This window comes from Leucoraja erinacea, chromosome 8 (assembly GCF_028641065.1).
Source record: "Leucoraja erinacea ecotype New England chromosome 8, Leri_hhj_1, whole genome shotgun sequence".
Classification (NCBI taxonomy): domain Eukaryota; kingdom Metazoa; phylum Chordata; class Chondrichthyes; order Rajiformes; family Rajidae; genus Leucoraja; species Leucoraja erinaceus.
Genome location: NC_073384.1, coordinates 58,352,242 through 58,375,596, shown reverse-complemented (window position 1 = coordinate 58,375,596; position 23,355 = coordinate 58,352,242). Strand labels below are relative to the sequence as shown.

Sequence of the window (23,355 nt, the reverse complement as noted above, 5' to 3'; positions counted from 1 at the left end):
TCTTATATATTTCAATAGGGACAAACTTCCAAACTTGAATGCAACATCTCCAAGTTTGTGGATGACACGAAGCTGGGGGGCAGTGTTAGCTGTGAGGAGGATGCTCGGAGGCTGCAACGTGACTTGAATAGGTTGGGTGAGTGGGCAAATGCATGGCAGATGCAGTATAATGTGGATAAATGTGAGGTTATCCACTTTGGTGGCAAAAACAGGAAAGTAGACTATTATCTGAATGGTGGCCGATTAGAAAAAGGGGAGATGCAACGAGACCTGGGTGTCATGGTACAACAGTCATTGAAAGTAGGAATGCAGGTGCAGCAGGCAGTGAAGAAAGCAAATGGTATGTTAGCCTTCACAGCAAAAGGATTTGAGTATAGGAGCAGGGAGGTTCTACTGCAGTTGTACAGGGTCTTGGTGAGACCACACCTGGAGTATTGCGTACAATTTTGGTCTCCTAATCTGAGGAAAGACATTCTTGCCATAGAGGGAGTACAGAGAAGGTTCACCAGACTGGTTCCTGGGATGCCAGGACTTTCATATGAAGAAATACTGGATAGACTCGGCTTGTACACGCTAGAATTCAGAAGATTGAGGGGGGATCTTATAAAAACTTACAAAATTCTTAAGGGGTTGGACAAGCTAGATGCAGGAAGATTATTCCCGATGTTGGGGAAGTCCAGAACTTGGGGTCACAGTTTAAGGATAAGAGGGAAGTCTTTTAGGACCGAGATGAGAAAATCATTTTTCACACAGAGAGTGGTGAATCTGTGGAATTCTCTGCCACAGAAGGTAGTTGAGGCCAGTTCGTTGGCTATATTTAAGAGGGAGTTAGATGTGGCCCTTGTGGCTAAAGGGATCAGGGGGTATGGAGAGAAGGCAGGGTTGGGATACTGAGTTGGATGATCAGCCATGATCATATGGAATGGCGATGCAGGCTCGAAGGGCCGAACGGCCTACTCCTGCACCTATTTTCTATGTTTGTATGTTTCTATGTTTCAAGGAATACCAAGCTATCTAGCCTCTCTTGATATGGAAACTATCACATCCCATTCAACCTGCTGAATCTCCATGGGGGCTGCCTCCAATGTTACTATATTTGTTTTTTAGGCAAAGGATCGAAGACCAGGTCTCACCATAATGGTAACAAAACTTCCGCCTTCTTAAACTCTGACCACTTTACAATAAAAGGCCAACATGTCTTTTCCCTTCTCTACTGCTTGTTAGGCATGTTGTAGGAGGGTCCTGACCCGAAAAGTCACCTAATCATGTTTTCCAGAGATGCTGCCTGACCCGCTGGGTTACTCCAGCACTTTGTGTCCTTTTGTGTAAACCGGTATCTGCAGTTCCGTGTTTCTACTCTTAGACATGCCTGTTGTCCATCTCGTTTTTCATGCACTAGACAACCCAGCTCATCCTGACCTGCCCTCATTTGCAGTCTCCCTCTCTGCAGGCGATAATCCATCTTTTCAATCCTCTTACTGAAGTGCATGATGTCACACTCAATTTGATCAGTTTTCTCTGAAAATCAGTGCATGCATTCCCCTTGTGTGTGTGGTAAACTCCTGACCCTCCCCGATTGTCTGCTTTGCCCATTCCCGCCCTCACAGGCAGCCAGTCCTTGCTCATTGCCTCAATGCTTCACTCCACACAGTCTTCTTCTTGCTACCTCTGCAGCAGCAGAGGTTATGTAACGCGATCCAGGCCCTGTAGCCAGTTCAATGTGCTGTTGTCGAGGGCCGGGAGGTCTACCCCTCCACCAGGGGGGCGGAGGACAGCGGAGTTGAAAATGACGTGCTGCTGTGCTGTTTGCTGGTCGCTCCACACATGCAGGCTGCTGATGAACGCAGCCCCCAGCAATGCATGTTGGCGTTGAACTGGCTGACCCCTGTACGGAGCCGGTTCAGGGCGACCCACTCTTTGCGGGGCGGATCCGAGCCGGGTGGGGCTGTGGTGTTCGGTGCAACAGTGAATTGCGGAGGTCATGAAGTTTCTTCCCAGCTGGTTCTCCATGCTCCTAGTGTGTTGAAACCGGAGCCACAGAGGGTTGCTGTGTGACGGGAGAAGGGGCGATGAAATGACAGGCGTTGAGGTCCCAGTTGCTGTGAGTCCTGGGTGAGGTGGGGCAAAGGATGTTTGGCCTCCGATGGGGCCTTGCACACCAGCCTGTGGGTGAAGTACTCTCTGTGAAGCTTGTCAGGTGTAATACCTGCGAGCACCGGCAGAAAATCCGCTGGAGTAGGACGTAGGCAGCCGGTGATGATCCGCATGGTGTCGTTGAGGATGGCGTCTAGCTTGCTAGTATGAGTGCAGCTGCATCATGCTGGGGCGGTGTACTCAGCTGCGCTGTACACGAGTGCAAGAGCACTGGTTCATAGAGTAGATGTCCTGTCGCCCCATGAAGATCCAGCCAAGCAACGCAGGAGGTTGTTCCGCGCCGAAACTTTAGCACAGAGAGCTTCAAGCTGTTGCTTGTAGGTCAGCTGCCGATCTAGTTCCACCCTGAGGTATGTAGGAAATGTGTTATAGCGTAGGGGGTGACCCATTGAGGGTGACGGTTAGCTGGCGTTGAGCTTCCTTGTTGTTCAGGTGAAAGGCTGTTGTGGTGGTTTTTGTCACACTCAGTTTTAGTCTCCTCGTCTTAAGGTAGCCTGCGACAAGTTCCATATCCGCCGTGAGCACATCCTCCACGTTTGGCCAACTCCTGTCCGAATCCAACAGGGCCAGGTCATCTGCGTATACATACTAGCGCGAGGCCGTGCGTGGCAGATCGCTGATATAGAGATTGAAGAGCATGGGAGCCAGTACCAAGCCTTGGGGGACTCCGTTTCATAGGCAGTCGGCTAGATTGTTCGTCGCTGGTCTTGAGTACAAATGATGGACAATCTAGCCGACTCCACACAGTCAACAGTACTATCATGATAAAGGTGACTACGTCACCCTGCAAGTTAATCTTCACTTTTTTACTGATTCTAAACAAAAAAAATGATGTTGCAGGGAAAGATTCAGCATGATATAACCATATAACCATATAACAATTACAGTACGGAAACAGGCCATCTCGACCCTTCTAGTCCGTGCCGAACACATATTCTCCCCTAGTCCCATATACCTGCGCTCAGACCATAACCCTCCATTCCTTTCTCGTCCATATAACTATCCAATTTATTTTTAAATGATAAAAACCATTGATTAAACCATGATGACATATATATGGGGTTGGCACGTTATCTAATCTTCTTGCAAACTGAGTAATGTTTTATTTATTTCAGAATGACAGTATTTTCTGGATTCAGACTTTGGAGACATCATATAACAGTTTACAGTTTTAGGGGATTTCCTAATCTACTGATTCCATGATGTCTCATTGCTCCTCTTATCTGTGCACATTGGTTTTCCATCCCCCAGTTCTGGTTCTGTCCTGAATGCTTTTCAAGCTCCATCTTCTCTCTACAGCTTTAAGTTGTTTTTACAAAAGTTAAGCGCTCCGTCTCCAGGATATTTTATCAAAGGATCGATATCAAATTGTATTCTTATGGCAGATGTGCAATGCTTACCATCGATGTTAACATCTGTCACTATATATCTGACCACAAACACATTACTCTACATAGATTTGGGATTAGCAGGATTAAGGAACAGAGTCACCATAGAAACTAATTAAACAATAACCTTGCCAAATTATAATGTTCAATTAAATTGTTTTCCAGTGTATTTTTATGCTGAATTCTGGTCCCATTTTCTTAATTTAAAAACAGGAGTATTTTGTGCATTACAACCACTAATTGGAATTAGGTAATAACTGAGTTAGGTTTCTCTTCCACAGGCAGATGTACACACAGTTCATTTCCAGTACTGACGAGCAGTCTAGAGTGACCCTTTCTATTTTAATATTTTTAAACGTGGGTTAATGGGTCTAATGTTCCTTTAAAAGAGCAGAGGAAGAATGGAGCAGATTTTTCATAACATGCCCCTTTAAATTTCAACTGTTCTGATTCCTGAAGTTGAGCTAGGACTTTATTCATCGGAGTGCAGGAAGCTCAGGGGTGATCTTATAGAGCTGTATAAAATCACGATGGAATAGATAGGATGAATGCACAGTCTTTTACCAGGATAGAATCTTTTAGCAAGAACCAGGGGACATATATCTAAAGTGAGTGGGGTATTGGCTCTGGTCATCAGTCTTTATTTCCAGCCCCTCTATCCTGCCTGCCTCTGAACATTGCATTTATTGCACACATCCGGAATGAGATTCATTCAGCTTTGATCTTGTTTAAAGTTGCATTCTTACCTCATGTTCTTAAACACAATCATTTAGAAAGATTGTAATGCCTCTCCATTTTTAAGCTAAATTTCTCTCCATTTTTTGAGTAAATGGCTTTGTGGCTAAGTTTGTGATGATATGAAGATAGGTGGAGGGGCAGATAGTGTAGAGAAAGCACGGACTCTGCAGAAGGACTTAGACAGGTTGGGAGAGTGAGCAGAGAAGTGGCAGATGTAATATAGTGTAGCTAAGTGTGGAGTCATACATTTTGGTAGTAGGAATAAAGGTGTAGACTATTTTCTAAATGGGGAGAGAATCCAGAAATCGGAGGTGCAATGGGAGTAGGTGCAGGATTCCCAAAAAGTTAATTTGCAAGTTGAATAGATAGTAAGGAAGGTGAGTGCAATACATTTCTTTCAAGAGGGCTAGAATACAAAAATAGTGATGTCATGCTGAGGCTTTATAAGCACTGGTCAGACAGCATTTGGAGTATTGTGAGCAATTTTGGGCCCCATATCTGAAAAAGGATGTGTTGGCGTTGGAGAGCATCTGGAGGACGTTTACGAGAATAATCCCAGGAATGATTGGGTTAACTTAGCTAGGCCTGTACTCGCTGGAGTTCAGAAGGATGAGGGAGGACCTCATTGAAACTTACCGAATAGTCAAAGGCCTGAATAGAATTTATGTGGAGAGGATGTTTCCACTCGTGGGAGAGTCTGACCACAAGCTATAGCTTTAGAATAAAAGAATGTACCGTTAGAAAGAAGTTGAGAAGGAATTTCTTTAGTCAGAGGTTGGTGAATCTGTGGAATTTATTGCCACAGATGTAAATACGCTCTTCTAAAGCTTACCCCCCTATTCTAGTTCAGTAAAAAACACTGACTCAAGCACTGGACCAACTAAACTTTATTTTTAGAATGAACAGCAAATTCCCCTATACGATACCTAAACCACCGCAGATTCGATCCCTATCTCTGCCTGGCCAAGCCCTTCAGCCTCGTACAAGCAGACACTACCCAAAAGGTCACGTAGTCCTAAGCGCCCTTCCAGAAGATCGACACCGATCTAAAATGGGGCTCTCTTTTATTGCTCCCCAAACCTTAAGGGGCCGAACTACATAGGGGTGGTCTCTTTACAGTCCAATCAAACATATTAGTTACATCAATACATTATTGACAGTTCCTCCAAACAAATTGCAGAGCATCTACAACAATATTTCTTGCAGAAGCTTCTGGAAGGAAGCTAACTAACTGAATAATGCAACATTTACCCTGGAACTCAAAACAATCCTGCCAGGGCTTAACACTTTGGCCAATTAACAAACAGCAAGGTAACTGTCTTGCAACATTATTTACAATTATTTTGCAGCATTCCAATCAAACGCATGCATTTACAATACTTTGGAGGTCTTCTGCAAGAATCTCATTCATACTAACAATTGAAGAGGTACCTATACATTTCTTATCTGCAACATTGATCTGGGACCTAGACATCCTGGCACCAACCAGCAGCTTGTGGCCTTTTATACTGAAATACAAACTTGACCAAAATGGTCTTGTAATGCATGAATCCTTTGCTATATTTTGGTTCTATTCTGGATCCATTTGGACAGGATTTACACAGACGGTTGTGGAGGCCAAGTCAATGGATATTTTTATTATCCCAGCTATGCCTGCCTCTTTGTAGGGTACGTTGAACAATCCCTGTTCCAGGCGTACACTGACCCTATCCCGAACTCTATCTCCGTTACATTGATGACTGCATCGGTGCTACCTCCTGCACCCATGCAGAACTCATGGACTTCATCAACTTCACTATCAATTTTCATCCTGCATTCATATTTACTTAGACTATCTTCGACACCTCCCTCCTCTTTCTTGATCTCACAGTCTCCATCACAAGAAATAGACTATTGACTGATGTCTATTACAAACCCACTGACTTCCACAACTATCTCGACTACACTTCTTCCCACCCTGCTTCGTGCAAAGACTCTATCCCGCTACTCCCAATTCCTCTGTCCACACTGGATCTGCGCCCAAGATGAGGTGTTCCATACTAGAATATCCGAGATGTCCTCATTCTTAAGCGAATAGGGGTTTCCCTCTACCATCATAGATGAGGCCCTCACTCGTGACTCCTCAGTACCCCGCAGCTCTGCCCTTGCGCCCCCCCTCCCCTTGGTCACAACAGAGACTGAGACCCCTAGTCCTTACCTTCCACTCCATCAGCCGTCGCATACAACACATAATCCTCTGAAATTTCTGCCACCTCCAATGGATCCCACCACAAGCCACATTTTCCCATCTCCACCCCTTTCGCCTTCCGCAGAGACCATCCCCTCCGCAACTCCCTGGTTAACTCAACTCCTCCCACTAAAACTACCCCCTCCCCAGGTACCTTCCCCTGCAAACACAGAAGATGCAACACCTGTCGCTGTACCTCCTCCCTCGACTCGGTCCAGGGACCCCGACAGTCCTTTCAGGTTAGGCAGAGGTTCACTTGCACCTCCTCCAACCTCATCTACTGTATCCGTTGTTCAAGATGTGGAGTCTTATACATCGGCGACACCAAACGCAGACTGGGCGATCGTTTCACGGAACACCTTCGCTCCGCCCGCGTGAACCAACCTGATCTCCCGGTTGCTGGACACTTTAATTCTCCTTCCCATTCCTACACAGACCTTCCTGTCCTAGGTCTCCTCCATTGTCAGAGTGAGGCTAAACGCAAATTGGAGGAACAGCATCTCATATTTCGCTTGGGCAGCTTACAGCCCAGTGGTATGAACATTGATTTCTCTCACTTCAGATATCCCCGGCATTCCCTCTCTCTCCATCCCCTCCCCCACCCAAGTCGCACCAGCTTCTTGTTTTCACCCAGCAACCAGCTAACAATGGCCTGTTTACTTTATCATTGTTACATTTTGCACATCTTTCATCCATTGTTCTTTATCTCTCCACATCACCGTCTATATCTCTTGTTTCCCTTATCCCTAACCAGTCTGAAGAAAGGTCTTGACCCGAATCGTCACGCATTCCTCCTCTCTCTGAGTTACTCCAGCTTTTTTGTCTGTCTTCGATACATAATTCTAATAGTTTTTAATGACATTTTAGTTACTGGCTTTCTACAACTAAGACTTCAATTCTGGTAAAGAACTGCTTTTAATATCTTTTTATTGTTCGTTCCATTTGTGTGAAAAAGTTACCCCCTCAGATTCCTATAAAATCTTTCCCCCTTCACCTTAAACCTATGTCCTCAGGTTCCCGATTCTCCTACTCTGGGCAAGAGACTCTGTACGACTACCCGATCTATTCCACTCATTATTTTATACACCTCTATAAGATCACCCCTCATCCTCCTGCGCTCCAGGCGGGCCCAGCCTGCTCAACCTCTCCCTATAGCTCAGGCCCTCGAGACACGCTAACATCCTTGTAAATCTACTCTGCCCTCTTTCCAACTTAAGGAATTGGAGGAATTCAAATGTTGTACATAAAATGGGCATGAATTTGGAGAGTTGCAAAATATAGTTATAGATTTCAGGTGGAAAGTGATGGAGATTGTGCAATAGTTTGTGAGGACAGAGGGGGTGACGAGTTCTCTATGAGCAGAGAGTTGGTGTTGGATGATGTTGTATTTGACAACATCATTTTGATATTTGACAAGAGCTACACAAAAGAAATAACCCAACGAGTACAATGCTACAATCTGCATGATGTCAAATGTGGTTTTGGGTGGCGTTGTTAACTGTTGACAGCTCAGGAAATATGAACAGCATTTATCTTTATCACACAGGATGCGATTTGTAACTTTGATACGAGCAAATCTGTTTCTGGGCCCTATGTGTCCTCTACCAGTTTGTTTCTTGATGATTAAGAATGTAAAGAGTAATTTTCAATCAGCACACATTGCAGTGTGTAAAGAATGTTTGATCCAACTGTAAAGTCAGCTTACTTATTGGGCTGATGGTTTTGTGGACAAATATTTTTTTCAAACCTGCCATTGAATGACAATGGTTGATGCTTGATGCAATGGTTGATGCAAAAAAAGAAGTTAATCTCTTACAGTTAATACAGCGCAGAAACAGGTCTCCAGCCAACATATCTCCGCTGGCCATCGAGTCCCTATCTATACCATTTATCAGTTTAAAAGTGCTGGAGTAACTCAGCGGGTCAGACAGCATCTCTGGATGACATGAACAGGTGACGTTTCTGGACAGGATCCTTCCTCAAACAGAAGAAGGATCCCGACCCGAAACATGATCTATCCATGTCTGACATAGATGCTGCCTGACCTGCTGAGTTTCTCTTGCACTCCTTTTTTTTGTCTGCAGTTGTCTGCAGTTCTTTGTATCTGCCACTGATCAGTGTTTGGTCCATAGCCTACTGTATCTCAATGATTCAACTACTTTTCCAAATGATTCTCTGAGAACACTTGCCTCCTCTGCCTTCTCAGGCAGTGTGTTTCAGATTGCAATCACCCTCTGAACGAGGAATACACGCTTCAGATCCCTTCTAAACCTCTTACTCCTCATCTTAAACCTTAAGATCTTAGTCACCTCTGGAAATGGAAAAAGCCTTCTTGCTTTCTACACTATCTATAATTAATATTTTGATCTTATTATACATCTCTATCAATTCCATCTCTCTCTCTGCTCCGAGGAAACAAAAGCAGCCTATATAGCCTCTCCTTGTAGCTGAAAAGCAGCCTATATAGCCACTCCTTGTAGCTGAAACATTCCTTCCCAGGCAACATCCTGGTAAATCTCCTCTGCACCCTCTAGTGTAATCATGTCCTTCCTGTCATGTGGCAACCAGAAATATTTCTACCGTAGTCTGTCCAATGTTTTATACAGCCATACTCTAAGCCTTGACTAATGAAGGCAAGCACAAGTGCCTCCTTCACCAATTGCTCTACCTGTGCTGCCACCTTCAGGGATCTTTGGATGTGGATTGTTTAATTCCTCGACATTCCCTTGGGCCGTACTATTCATGGTGTATCTTCTACCCTTATTATACCCTACAAAATACAGCACTTCACACTTGCCAGCATGCAATTCCATTTGCATTTGCATTCCATTTGAAATTGGACCCACTTTCCTCCCCATCCAAATCAGATGCTTCATTTCTTAATTATCCTTATTTCTTTCCCGAACCACTTTAAAAACTTTGACGTCTAATCACTGTCTCCAAAGTTTTCGCCCACTTACACTTCAAGCACTTCTCTGGTTTTATTCTCTAAGGGTTAATTCCAGCATTGCAACATTCCCAGTGGGACTATGTACCTGCACAAAAAGCGCTCCTCGATGCATTTAGAATTATGAAGCCATACAGCACAGAAGCAGGCCCCTGGGCCCAACTCACCCATGCTGACCAAGATGCCACATAAGCTGCGTGCATTCATGCTATCTGTGAGCCTCATTTTATGCACCTCTAAGGCTTTTCACTGTACCTCAGTACATGTGACATTAAACTAAACTTAAACCATTCAAAAACTAAACAACAACCTCTCCAGAACAAAATAAAAATGAACACAAGCAGCATAGTGGCGTAGCGGTAGAGTTACTACCTTACAGCGTCAGAGACCTGGGTTCGATCCTGACTATGGGAGCTGTCTGTACGAAGTTTGTACGTTCTCCCCGTGACCTGCGTGGGTTTTTTCCGAGATCATTGGTTTCCTCCCACATTCCAAAGACGTACAGGTTTGTAGGTTAATTGACTTGGTATAAATGTAAATTGTCCCTAGTGTGTGTAGGATAGTGATAGAATGTGGGAATCTCTGGCTGGTGCGGTCCCGGTGGGCCGAAGGCCTGTTTCTGCGCTGTATCTCTAAACTAAAACACTCGGCCTTCTAGGCTCCAAGTATAAAGCCCCAGCCTATCCAACCTGTCTCAAGTCCCAGCAAAATCCTTGTAAATCTTTTCAGCACTCTCTCCAGCTTAATGGTATCTTTCCTAGAGCAGGGTGACCAAAACTAAACACAATGCTCCATGTGCAACCATAACAACATATTGTATATCTTCAAAGTAACATCCTGACTTAGAGTCATGGAGTCATATAACACAGAAACTGACCCTTCGGTCCAACTTGTCCATTGCGACCAAGATGGTGCATATAAGCTAGTCCCATTTGCAAGCATTTAACCCATATTGTTCTAAACCTTTGTATACTATGTACTAGATCAAAGTATATAAAGTGGAGAATATTTTTTTTTAACACCTTTTGCCAATAAATTGTTCTCTGACAACAATAAATTGGAACAGGTATTTTGATGTCGTTGACTCTTTGCACAGCAATTGTTTACATTCAATATGCTTGTGGAATCAGTTGTATTCAGTTGATTCGTTTGTTGATACAAGGCATCATGCACTAGTGCTGTCCTGTGCAAAATCACTGAAGCCACTGTGGATAAACTTGTAGGCATATATCTTGTTGATTTTTTGGGTTAATAGTAATTTTTTTGCTTGTTCACTATTCCTATCCTTTTCAATAACTGCACTCCAGCAATGTTTTGATTTGAAACTTAGATGCTTAATTTGCTTTGATTGTAATGAATTGTGTCTACTGTAAGCCCCAATTTGTGTATCCATCAAGCAGTACAGGCAGCATGTAAAACATGATGGCTCTGCAGTGTTGTTGCACACTCCCATTCTGCTCAGCAAAACTAGGTCAACTAGAAGACTGGAAAATATAAAACTAATCAAATATTAACTTGTCCAATAAACATATAGAAGCTTTTCTAATTCAATAGAAATGAGTACATTTAATTGAAGCATTATTAGATCTTGAAATTACTACCATTAGCGAGAGCTATTTGGATTTTAATTTAATCAAACCCATCCAATTCAATTTGTATTTTCCACAGCATCTGCTAAAGTAGAACAGCAGCCCTAAGCAGACAGACCCCATAATTTTGTGGAAAACCAACTTTGAGAAATGTTTATACCTCAGTTTTTCCTGGTTCACAAATATTATGCTTGGCAACCAATTATTCAGATGTAGTTCCCAATTTAAAAAAAGTGTTTTTTGAAATGATACGATGGTTAAAAGCAGTCAGATATGCAAAATATATATTTTTAATTCTAAATACAATTACACCATTGTAGCAAGAAGAAAAGGAACATAATATTTGGATTATTTTCAAAACAGATCATTTTACCTGAATAAATCACAACTTGAATGTCAGGCAAAGTTAATAATATACAACGTATTCTTTATTAGATTTATACACAAAACAGTAGACAATGTTTGAAAACCATTCGTACACATTGGGGATTTAATATACAACCTGTTAGATTCTATATTAAACAAAACTGTATTTCAAAAGACCATGAATGTTGCTGAATATTCCAATGTATATAAAACAGATACATTTCATGGTTTAAGATGATCATTCCCCTCAGATTTAATTAAATCATATTTCCAGTTCCAGTTCATAAACCAAATGTTGGAATCACATGAGAACAATGGTCTACCTTCTTTTACTCTTCAAGATACAAGATACATTTATTTGTGTGTGGTCGCCATACAGCCATACGAATAATAAAGAGCACAGAACAGGATAGTCTTTAACACAGACATCCCCACACAGCGGGATCAAAGTTCCCCACTGAGAGAAGGCTCCAAATTTCAGTCATCCTTCTCTGTTGTCCTCCCATGGTCAGGGGGTTCCCGAACCTCCCACTGTCACTGTTACGGGCGGCCCGATGTTCAGGCCCTCTCGCCAGGGTGATGGAAGTCCGACGTCGGGACTGGAGGACATCCTCAGCAGCTTGGACATCCGAATCGGCCACCTCCAACCGGAGTCCGCGGCTCCAGAAGTCCACAGGCCGCGCTGGTCGGAGATTCAACGCTGGCGGCCCTCGGCAAAGGGCCCCAGGACTCCGAGATGTTGAAGTCAGAGCCGCCCACGCTGGCAGCACTACGAACCACAGCTCCAATGTTGAAGCAGTAGGCCCAACATTCTGGAGATTCAACGGCAATCCAGGTAAGCAATCGTTGTAGTTCCAGTTGTAGTTTCAATACTTAAATGTGTTCATCTGGAATCCAATCCAACAGTCATCTGTTGTCATTTGCTGCAAATATACAATATGATGCTGCACCTGTTTGGGGCTGCATGTAACAGTATTCAAGAATTGTAAGAGTTGTTAGCTGTAGTCAGGCATGGTAGCTTGAAAACAAACTCTTTGACCCACTGAATCCATGCTGACATCCCACAGACTCCCCGCATTCCCACTAACTCCCTTCAGATTCCATCCCTCACCTAAACATTCATCTACATTCATGCACAGCTTTAGGATGTGTAAGTGCATACGTGGACAACATGTATTTATAGCATTTTGAAATTCACAAATACTCCTATAATCACCTATTGGAAAATCCCTCAGAATATAATTTTTTGATATGGACCAGTGCCTGATACATTACGATAAGTGTATTAACAATAACTTTAGTTTTTGGTTTAAATGTGTTGTACTGATACGGTATTTTTAAATGTGTACTTTTTAAAGCATCAATTTGATGATACAAAGTGTGGTCAATTTTATGTAGATGGTTTCCATTATAATTTAAGAGCAGGAGCATTTAAAATTGAAAATATTTAAAGTCTGCAGATGCAAGATTTTTAATACACACACTAGCTGATCCGTGTTGGAAGAATTTTTGCAATGCGATATTTATGACAGGCAACTCCACATCAAGATCTCGACCTGAAACATCGCCTAGACTGCCTTTTCTCCATAGATGCTGCCTCACTCGCTGAGTTTCTCCAGCATTTTTTGTCTACTTTCGATTTTTCCAGCAACTGCAGTTCCTTCTTAAACAAACTGCACCAATTGGAGCTGTATGTAACAGTATTCAGAGTTGTAAGCAAACTTCAGGCATTGTAGCATGAAAAGATGATATTTAACTCCCTCAGATTCTATCCATAATCCTCACATTAACTTTCCAACCTTCACAGCTTTGGGATGTGGAAGGAAACCAAAGCACCCAAAGGAAATCTGTGGTCACAGGAAGAACATGCAAGATCATGCAACATGCACAGGGAGATTCATGTCCAGATCATTTCCATTCCGCCTTAACTAATTCTCTTATTGTACTGAAACTTGCTCTGGTGAATCCCAATTTTAATTCTTTTTTAATCACTTAATAACATTGGGGGATAATTTACAGTGAGCGTTGAATCAATTGGCATATCTTTGGATGTGGGAGACTATCCAACAAAGCCCAAGCAGTTACAAAGAGAATGTGCAAATTTCTCTCCCATGGTTAGGATAAAACCTGGGTTCAGAGTAATGGACCATTTTAAATGAATTTGTTAGGGGCGACAGGATGGTGCAGCTACGTTGCAGTTCAAGCAATTTGAGATTTAATCCTGACCTACGGTGCAGTGCAATACTAAGTACTACATTCATCTGTAATTGATGCCTTGTGTATTTCATCACCAGAAATAACAAATGGTCTGTGCATGAAACAATAACCCATTATCTCAAATGGATCAAGAAACTGAACTGAAATTTAATTTTTTTGTTCCAGAATCTGCAATGTCCCAAACTGATTTCTAAAATGTCACTGCACAGTCAATCTATTAGAATTACCTAGTCGGTGGCAGAAATAAGTTTGAGGACAGAGATCTTTAAAATTTGATATCAAAACCCAAGAACAAATGTTATTTTTCTTTATTCATTTTTTTAAATAATAGCTATCCATGCTAATGCAATAAACTCAGATCTGGCAGTACGCACGGAAATGCAGGAGTTACTGGAGATTGTCAGCAGCAGTAATGAACAATATCACATATTTGAAGGTAATGTGACATCCCTCTACCATTACCTTCAAACTGGGGATTGTTGGGATGCAGAAGAGCATGTTGGAGCCAGCAATAGACATACCAAAAAACAAGATATCAGCCTACTGAAGCTGCAGTATAGCACTGCTTATGCTGCTAACGGTCTAAAATATTATGCCATAGATGAAGAAATGGCCAGTGATTTTATATATTTAGACTCAGGATGATGTGAGACTTGGAGGGAAAGTGAAAGATGGAAGCAATTGTGATCATGGTCAGTAAACAGTGCAAAATAAATGGTCCACCTGTGGTCCCCACATCACAAAAATGAGCCTTTAGATCTATGATATCAAGAGCACACCAGACAGCTATGGATCCAGCCAACAGCCTTGCTGTAGTGCTGAATATGTGCACTTCAGAACAAGCTGTTGCTCCAGCCAAGTCGTCCAATCCAATTTAGATTTCAGACTTTAGAGACCAGCCAATTAAATACCGTGACTACCACAGCTGGTTAAAGTTGGCATATCCTGTAGCGTGGCTCATCTCCTAATATAACAAGGAACAAATTGACAGTGGGATGGAACATTTCAATTTCTCTGGATGAATGCAATTATATAAAAATAGCATAACACTATCAGTACTTTGCATGCCCACTTGATTAGGCCATCGTCCACCAGCCTAAACTTTCATTCCAAGCACCACCTGTGTACAGTGCGCAGAATAGCACCATCTACGAAATGCACTAGTTACTTGCTCCTCCAGCTGCTTGTGGCCTCCATCACCATTTGCAAATTATTCTCCATGTCCCATATCAGCCCTTCATTGTTGCCAGGTCAAAGACCTGGAACACTCCTACCTAATAGCACAGGGAGAACAGAATGTTCACATGATTATAGTGTTAAAGACAGTGGCCCACCACCTGCTTCTGAAGAGCAACAAATGCCATGCTACTGGTTTTAAAAGCTAAATTATGCAAACGTGTGATAACATTTGATTCTATTCTTTCAAATTTATAAAGTGGGTGGGCAATCGCTTTTTATAGAAAGATAGAATATTTAATCCCGAGGTTGGGCAAGGTACTGCAGTGAAGGGGAAAGTAAGTGGTTGTAGATAAAATTAGAAGCTTTTTAGGACACAAAAACTTGGAGGAAATCCGAGTCTTCAAATAACTGTGGATGTGGGTTAATTGTAATTTAAGATGGATAGATACTCTTTCATTAACTAGATGTGTCAAGGGTTAGCGTATAGAAATGGGTTGAAGTACAAATCAGTCATGAACCATCTGAAGAATTAGGCAGGTTTAACGATCAGATTTCCTGCTTGTGATCATATTTTATTGCCTCTCCCTCCTTCCTCCCCATTTTCTACTGGTCATAGAAATCAGTTTTGTTATCATCATGTTTATTGCCTTTGGATGTTCTTTTGATAAGAGTGGGACTATGCACCACAGATTTGATTGTTATATCAAATGTATATCAATTCGTAATAAAAAACTGGTATTGTATTGCAAACACCTCATTTAAGGTAGTTACTGCTTGTTCCAAGTTTTCTTAATTCAAAGTTAGCCGAGAGATAATTGATAAACAATGTGTAAAATAAAATTAACCGGTTCACATTGCTGGGTTCTAGCAATTTTGCCATCAAGCCCATTTTCTAACAAATTTAACTTTAATAACCAGTTAATCTACCACATCTATTTATCTATCTACATACTTTTAAAATTCTGTGTGTGTGTGTGATTTTGCCTGTGATTTCGTCTGCTCGAAAACCAGATGCCAAAACGGGGATATTTTTACATATTTCAGTAGAGATTTTCCTTGTGCTTTTAGAAATCCACTCCTCTGTACATTTGGTACATTATTTTCCCGACTTTTTTAAATTAAAATTGTTAATATGGTTTGAAAATGTAGTATGAAAATGCAACAGTGTGTTTTGGTTTGAAAGTGCTAAAGCTGTGTTGTCTTTGGTTTTGAAAGTGCTAAAGCAAGTTGCCTTGCCTTTGGTTTTAAAAGTGCTAAAGCAAGCTGCCTTGCATAATTAGAGCTGTCTTCTCAGAGTCCCCCTCCACTCATCAGGTGCCGAGGATGTTTCCCATCTATGAAAAATAAAGAGTTATTAGTGTTTAAAAAATGTTGAGATTCTCTCGCCTGTCAATCACGCCATGAAGGCCCACGCCCCTTCTGGTGGGAGGAACTATAAAACCCCGAAGTGTGGGCGTGGCTCAGTCTCTGCAAGATGGGGGAGGTCACGACTCATTGTCTGTAGTGGCCTTGCATCCTGCTTGAAATGGTATGAAACTGCTCTTGAATTTGGTGCCCTTGCACACTTCTTGAAATGGAATTTCAAAGAATAACCGTGAGTCAACTGCGAGCCCACCAGCCGTGAGTGAGCAGCCAGCACAACAGGCTTGAGTGACTGAGCCGCCAGCACAATAATCCATTCGGCCCACAATGTCCATACTAGTCCTCTGGAAATCAGTCCCTTCAGTGCACAACACCCATACTAGCGCTCTAGAAAGTGCCCCCCCCCCACCCACTGGCCACCAATATTGGAATTGGTGAAGAGGTGGAATATTGCATTGGGGGACCAGCCCTCCCGTGTGATGCTGGGACCCAACAGGTCCCACATAGTCTAGTAAAACTGATCTTGGATATGGATGTATTTATTTGTGTGTGGATGTATGTGTTTGTATGTGATTCACATCTCCTCGAAAACCCGACGCGCTAACGGTGAAATATTTACATATTCCGGTAGAGATTTACCTCGTGATCTCGAAAACAGCCTCATCTGAAAATTTGATTAATTATTTCCTGTGGTTTTTTTACTAAAATTGTTCACCAATCAGAGATCTTTTTTGAAGTTAACGGCCCGCTGCAGTTTTTAACGGGATGCCTGCGGGGCACCCAAGGTCAAGGGCGCTCACGAGCACTCACGGGTTTCCCAGCTTGCTTTTCAAGAACTTTCTCCTCGCGGCCTGCTGCACCGTGTTCCACACGCAGCGAGTGAAGTCACCCCCTCCCCCGCCCCTTCCCCCTCCGCGGCTAACCGCTCCTCCCCGCTTCCCGCCCGCCGATACCCACTCCCTCCTGCTGCTATCCGCCCCGACTCGGGTTTCCCGAGAGAACCCACGACATGCCAAGAGCTTTGTACTAGAGTCGGACCCTGTACTAGAGCTCTCTCTCTCTCTCTCTCTCTCCCCTGGCTCTCTCCACTTCTCGCAGCCCGCTCTCTCTCCCTCCCCTCTCTCCACCTCTCTCTATCGCCCCTCTCTCTATCGCACCCTATCTCCCTCTACTCCCCATCTCTCCCCCCCCTCTCCCCCCCCCCCCCCTCTCTCCTCCCCCTCCCCCTCCCCCTCTCTCCCCCCCCCTCCCCCCTCTCTCTCCCCCCCCCCCCCCTCTCACCCCCCCCTCCCCCCCTGTGTGTTTGGGGAGTAGTCACTCCCCTGTGTGTCTGTGTGACGCTGCCCCCCCTGCTCCCCCCAGAGGTGTCGGACCCCACTCTCCTCTCTCCCCTCCCCCTCCCCCTCTCTCTCTCCCCTCCCCCTCCCTGCTCCTCTTCCTCCCCCTTCCCCTCCCCCCTCCCCCCCTCCCTCCCCCCTCTCCCCTCCCTCCCTTCTCCCCTCTCTGCTCCTCCATCCCTCTGTCCATCTCCCCCCCTTCACCTCTCTCCCCCTCCACCTCTCTCCCCCTTACCCCCCCCCCCCCTCCCCTCCCTACCCCCTCCTTTCCTTCCCTCCCCCACTTACCCCCCCGCCCCCCCCCTTGTGTGTGGGGTGGTTAGTGTGTGTATGACGCCGCAGCCCCTCCGCAACCACACGTTGAGGGGATGGGACCCTACGGGTCCCCCTTGGTCTAGTTAATTATAAAACTAGAGAATAAAATGTACGAACTCATTCATAGAACAGCACTGGTAATAATTTAGTTTAGTTTAGAGATACTGCATGGAAACAGGTGCTTTAAGCCACCATGTCCACACAGATGATCAATCATGTATTCAACTAGTTCTAGGTATTCCCAATTTTACATCCTACCCACTAGGGGCAATTTACAGAAGCCAATTTGCACAAACCCGCACAGCTTTGGGATGTGGGAGAAAACCGGAGCACCCGGAGGACACAGTGAGAACGTGCAAGACCCATACAAGACTGCACTGTAATCAGGATGGAGCCCAGGTCTCTGATGCTGCGAAGCAGGAACTCTAGTGCTGTGCCACTGAGCCGCCGTAATAAACAGATGTTTTGATTTATATTTTAGTGGATAGGGCACAAGGTTGGTTCAAAAAAGCAGAATCCCATTAAGTTTCATAATGTAATGACAAAGAATGGGGTTTCACCCATAACTGTGTTCTGCAACATCATGATGCAGCACAGCGAGTAACTGGCAAGTCTTGAGCATCTTCAAATGGTTTTGCATGAAGCGTTTCACATTAAAAGCGACAAAGTGCATTCCTCTGCAGCTGCGATTGCTGCTGTGACTGCTGTTGCTGCTGCTGCTGCAGGCGCAATTGCTGAGAGAATGGATCCTCCATGGATTTGATAGCAATGGTAGTTTTTGGTCCCGTTTTCCAAATTATACCATTTGAGTCAACAACCGAAGCTTCAACAGTGACAATGTGATTCCCAAGTGAAACAAAACACAACAGGAACTGTGTGCTGAAGTAATCATTATGGGGTTCCACTCGCTGCTCCATTTCATCAGCCATATTCTCCATCAATACCTAGGAAATGGATACAAAATGAACAACAAGTGTCACCAAACTCCAACTTTGGATCAACTTAGAATCTACTGCCGTCAAACAGGCAGTATTATTCATCGAGCTTTGAGATAACAGGCAATTACTACCCCAGTGCGAACAACCTATATACTGTGTCGTAACAACCACTATTCAGTTTTTTATGGACCAAACTTTAAACATCAGCTATGAATCCATCAGACATCAGAATAGTCAGAGATCAAATTATGCTCCAACCTGCTCAGTAGATTCATCGTTAATCAAGATGTAAACTGAATTGTTCTACTCTCAAACACTTTCCACTCTCACTCATATAATCTACACACACACACACACACAGCCAGCAATTATCACATACCTTTACTAAAAATAATGGTGAATGTCTGCAACTGGTCATGTATGAAGTATATAAATATTCAATTATTGATACCGCATCAGAACTTATTTGGAATAAATGCGGGTTCTGAAACTTGTGCACTAATTACCTTGTAATCTTGTACCCCTTTGCTCTGCAGTGAGGAGGAAACATTCAGGCAAACTGCTTGAATCTTCCTGAAGAACCCAGGTTTTGAGCCATGCTGGATAACTCCTTCCACCTTCAGAGCCAGTTGCTGGTTATTCTGCACTATGATTGGTTCTGTTGGGGTGCGAGGTGAAGGTGACAGTGCCAACTGCAATGAAAATAGTAGATCATGCATTAACTACCACTGTGGGTATCACTTGAAGCTTGGATAAGATATGCATGATGTAGGAAATGTGGTCAATGTTACTTCAAGGTGATTTTTGATAAATTAACTTTTGATAATCAAACTTGGATTGTTTTCTCTGGAAAACTGGAGGTTGAGGAGAGACCTGTTTGAAGTACACAAAGTTATGAGAGATAAGGTAGACAGCCAGAACTTTTTTCCAAGTCTGGAAATATTAAAGATGCGGGCAGAGCTTTAAAATGAGAGGGGCAACATTGAAAGGAGAAGTGAAGGCGATGTTCTCTTTTTTTTAAATAAAGAAGCTGGTAGGTGCCTGTGCCAGAGGTAGTGGTGGCGAATATGAAAGTGATATTTAAGAGGCTTTTAGATAGGCATTCATCCCGGGAATGGTGGGGCACGGATCATGTGCAGGCAGATGATATTAGTTTATCCTGGCATCATTTTAGGCACAGACATTATTGGCCGAAAGGCCTGTTCCTCTGCTTTAGTTCCATGTTCTAATCATAATTAACTTTAAAAAAACACAAGGTAGAAAATAATAATTAATTATTTGATTCTATCGGTTTTATTACGATTTTTGCAGAGGTTATAAATGCTTCCCACAAGGCTCTTTCGAAGACTGCTTTTCTTCATTGCGTACATCAATGACTTAAATGCAAGGCCAAAAGCAGTGCCTAAACTCACAAAATTACTCAAATGACATTTGAACACAGTAAGCTGGCTAATGTGGACAGAGGAAGTGTAAGTAATGGATTGTAAATTGAAAAGGTACGAGTTGCTCACAACATGAACATATTATCTGAATTGAAAAAGTTAAAAACATGGTGCATGAGTTGTACTATTGAAAAATCTGGGGAGAAACTGACATACCTTGATGCTGGTAGACTGAAGCTTTTGGAAGAAATACCTCTGAAAAGATAAGGGGACTTTCAGCAACGAAATCACAGCCCCACAGAGGCACATGGTATGCTAGAATAAAGTCACAAGATTAGATCAGTAAGCGTGACCTCTGAAGTATTAATTCAGTGCATAACAATAATAACATGAGGCACATGGAATCTACGTGCAGCATTAAATAGGTTTTTTTTAAATGTCAAGTCTATCCAAAAGGCTTTTCTTTATAAACAGATCACAGGAATACTTTGCCTCCACTCCCTCCCGGCTGAGAATTGTTTTTTTTTCCCTTCCCTTCAGCTAATTTATTCAGTTGCCAACTAAATACTAATTAATCCAAGGAGTATACTCGACCTCACATAGGCAGCCGGTAGTATATTATATATGCATGCAGGAACAAGGAACTGCAGAGGTTAGTTTACCAAGGATACAAAATGTTGGAGTAACTCAGCAGGTCAGGCAGCATTTCCGGGGAACATGAATATGTGAAGTTTCAGGTCAGGACCCTTCTGCAGACTTAAAAAAGTCAGATGGTAGCAACAAGTTGGGGTGGTGGGTGGTGGGTGGGTCATAAGGTCATAAGTGACAGGAACAGAATTAGGCCATTTGGCCCATCAAGTCTACGCCACCATTCATTCATGACTGGTCTAACTCTCCCTCCTAATCCAATTTTCCTGGGGGATGGGGGGGGGGATAAATTGACAATAGACAATAGGTGCAGGAGTAGGCCATTTGGCCCTTCGAACCAGCAGCACCATTCAATGTGATCATGGATGATCATCCACAATCAGTACCTCGTTCCTGCCTTCTCCCCATATCGTCTAACTCCGCTATTTTTAAGAGCCCTATCTAGCTCTCTCTTGAAAGTATCCAGAGAACCTGCCTCCACCGCCCTCTGAGGCAGAGAATTCCACAGACTCACAACTCTCTTTGTGAAAACGTTTTTCCTCATCTCCGTTCTAAATGGCTTACCATTTATTCTTAAACTGTGGCCCCTAGTTCTGGACTCCCCCAACATCGGGAACATGTTTCCTGCCTCTAGCGTGTCCAAACATTAATAATCTTATGTTTCAATAAGATTCCCTCTCATCCTTCTAAATCGCAGACTATACAAGCCCAGCTGCTCCATTCTCTCAGCATATGACAATCCCGCCATCCCGGGAACATCAAGGCTATTCACATGCAGTGTCAGATACTTCTGTTGGTAATCTAGAGTTCAGACAAAACAGAGCCCCCACAAACCTAATAATCAATGGTCGGAAATATTAATAAAAGCTACCTGTTTGAGGTGAAGCATCAACAAAACTAATACCCTGGCTAAGTCGCCAGATTTCACAAAAGGAAATGTATGGAAGGGAAAAAGCAGATAGGACCAGTAGAAGTTTAACTTATCTTACATATAGTCTTCAAGAGTCAAGAATGTTTTATTGTCATATGTCCTAGATAGAACAGTTAAATTCTTACTTCCAGCAACACAACAGAATATGTAAACATAGTATACTGTAAACAATATAATAAACAAGAAAAAAAAGTTCAGTGTGTGAATATATACACATGCTCACAAATACATATATATACAGACATATGCATATATATATACACACACATATACATACGTACACACAAAAAAAAACATTTTGTGAAAAATCAATCTTGTCCCAATTTATTGGTGCATAATTGAAGACATTTACATTCGGCTATCTCTACTTACCAGATAGGAAACAGGTGGATACTTTCTGCTAAGAGACTCTACATCCTCCAGTACCCGAGTAAATACAGACAGCATGCTTCTTTCATACTCGCTTTCAGCATGGACATTCCCACTGCAGCCATACTCTTGGAAACTGCACACGAGAGTCAATAAACAAAATCACTAAGTGGCAACATATTTAAATCTTAGTTATACCAGTTTATACATACTACATCCCACTATAGTAGAGATTTTTATATGCAAATAGCAATTGATTGGAATACCATCAAATTAGGAGATCACTCAGCCCTTCAAGCCTGCTTCACCATTTAGTGATGTAACAACTGTTTTGATTGTAACCTCAACTCTGCATACCTATCTCTGGCCTTAGTCCACCCATATACCACTCTAAACACCGCTCACCTGTATCTACCCATCATATGTCAGGCCCTGTCCCATCCCCACCTCTCTTCTATTTTATCACTGGGTGGCGCCAGCAATGGCTGCCTCGCCAACAGTCTGTGTTCCTTCCTTCTTTTGTTGTTTGTACGTGTTAAATGTATGGTTTTAGTGGTCTTTAGTTTGCTTCATGTTGGGGGTGTGGTTAGAAACGTTGAAAATAGGTGTAGGAGTAGGCCATTCGACCCTTCAAGCCAGCATCGCCATTCAATATGATCATGGCTGATCATCCAAAATCAGTACCCGGTTCCTGCTTTCTCCCCATATCCCTTGATTCCATTAGTCCTAAGAGCTATATCTAACTCTCACTTGAATACATCCAGTGAATTGGCCTCCACTGCCTTCTGTGGCAGAGAATTCCACAGATTCACAACTGTCTGGGTGAAAATGATTTTCCTCATCTCAGTCCTAAATGGCCCGCCCTTTATTCTTAAACTGTGACCCCTGGTTCTGGACTCCCCCAACATCGGGTACATTTTTCCTGCATCTAACCTGTCCAATCCCTTAAGAATTGTATATGTTTCTATAAGATTCCCTCTCATCCTTCTAAATTCCAGTGAATATAAGCCTAGTCGAAGGAAATGAAGGAAACTCCATCTTAATCATTGTTATCCCACAATCAACATCACTCTATCAGAGGATCTCGCTGCTTCTGTGGGCTCTGCGAGTTATAAGTATATTTTCTAACAGAATAGCATTTGCATTTTAAAAATGTGCTTCGCTTGTTGAAAAAAAGGTTTGATTCATATCAACGGTTGTAACAAAGAATCATATATATGAAAGTTTTTCTTTCTTTTGAAATGTTCCGCCTTCTTTGTCTGCAACTG

General features: G+C 42.9%; 1 protein-coding gene across 1 annotated transcript in view; it reads right to left on the bottom strand.

Moving 5' to 3' along the window:
- Positions 1–17,947: 17,947 nt before the first annotated feature.
- ints7 (integrator complex subunit 7) overlaps positions 17,948–23,355 on the bottom strand; it is a 58,425-nt gene continuing 53,017 nt past the window's right edge. The window contains exons 17-20 of the mRNA XM_055639781.1: positions 22,091–22,223; positions 20,356–20,454; positions 19,264–19,449; positions 17,948–18,763 (exon numbers count right to left, since the gene is read on the bottom strand). Of these exons, the coding sequence (XP_055495756.1) occupies positions 18,473–18,763; positions 19,264–19,449; positions 20,356–20,454; positions 22,091–22,223 (709 nt within the window). The 3' untranslated portion in view covers positions 17,948–18,472. The remainder of the gene's footprint in view (positions 18,764–19,263; positions 19,450–20,355; positions 20,455–22,090; positions 22,224–23,355) is intronic.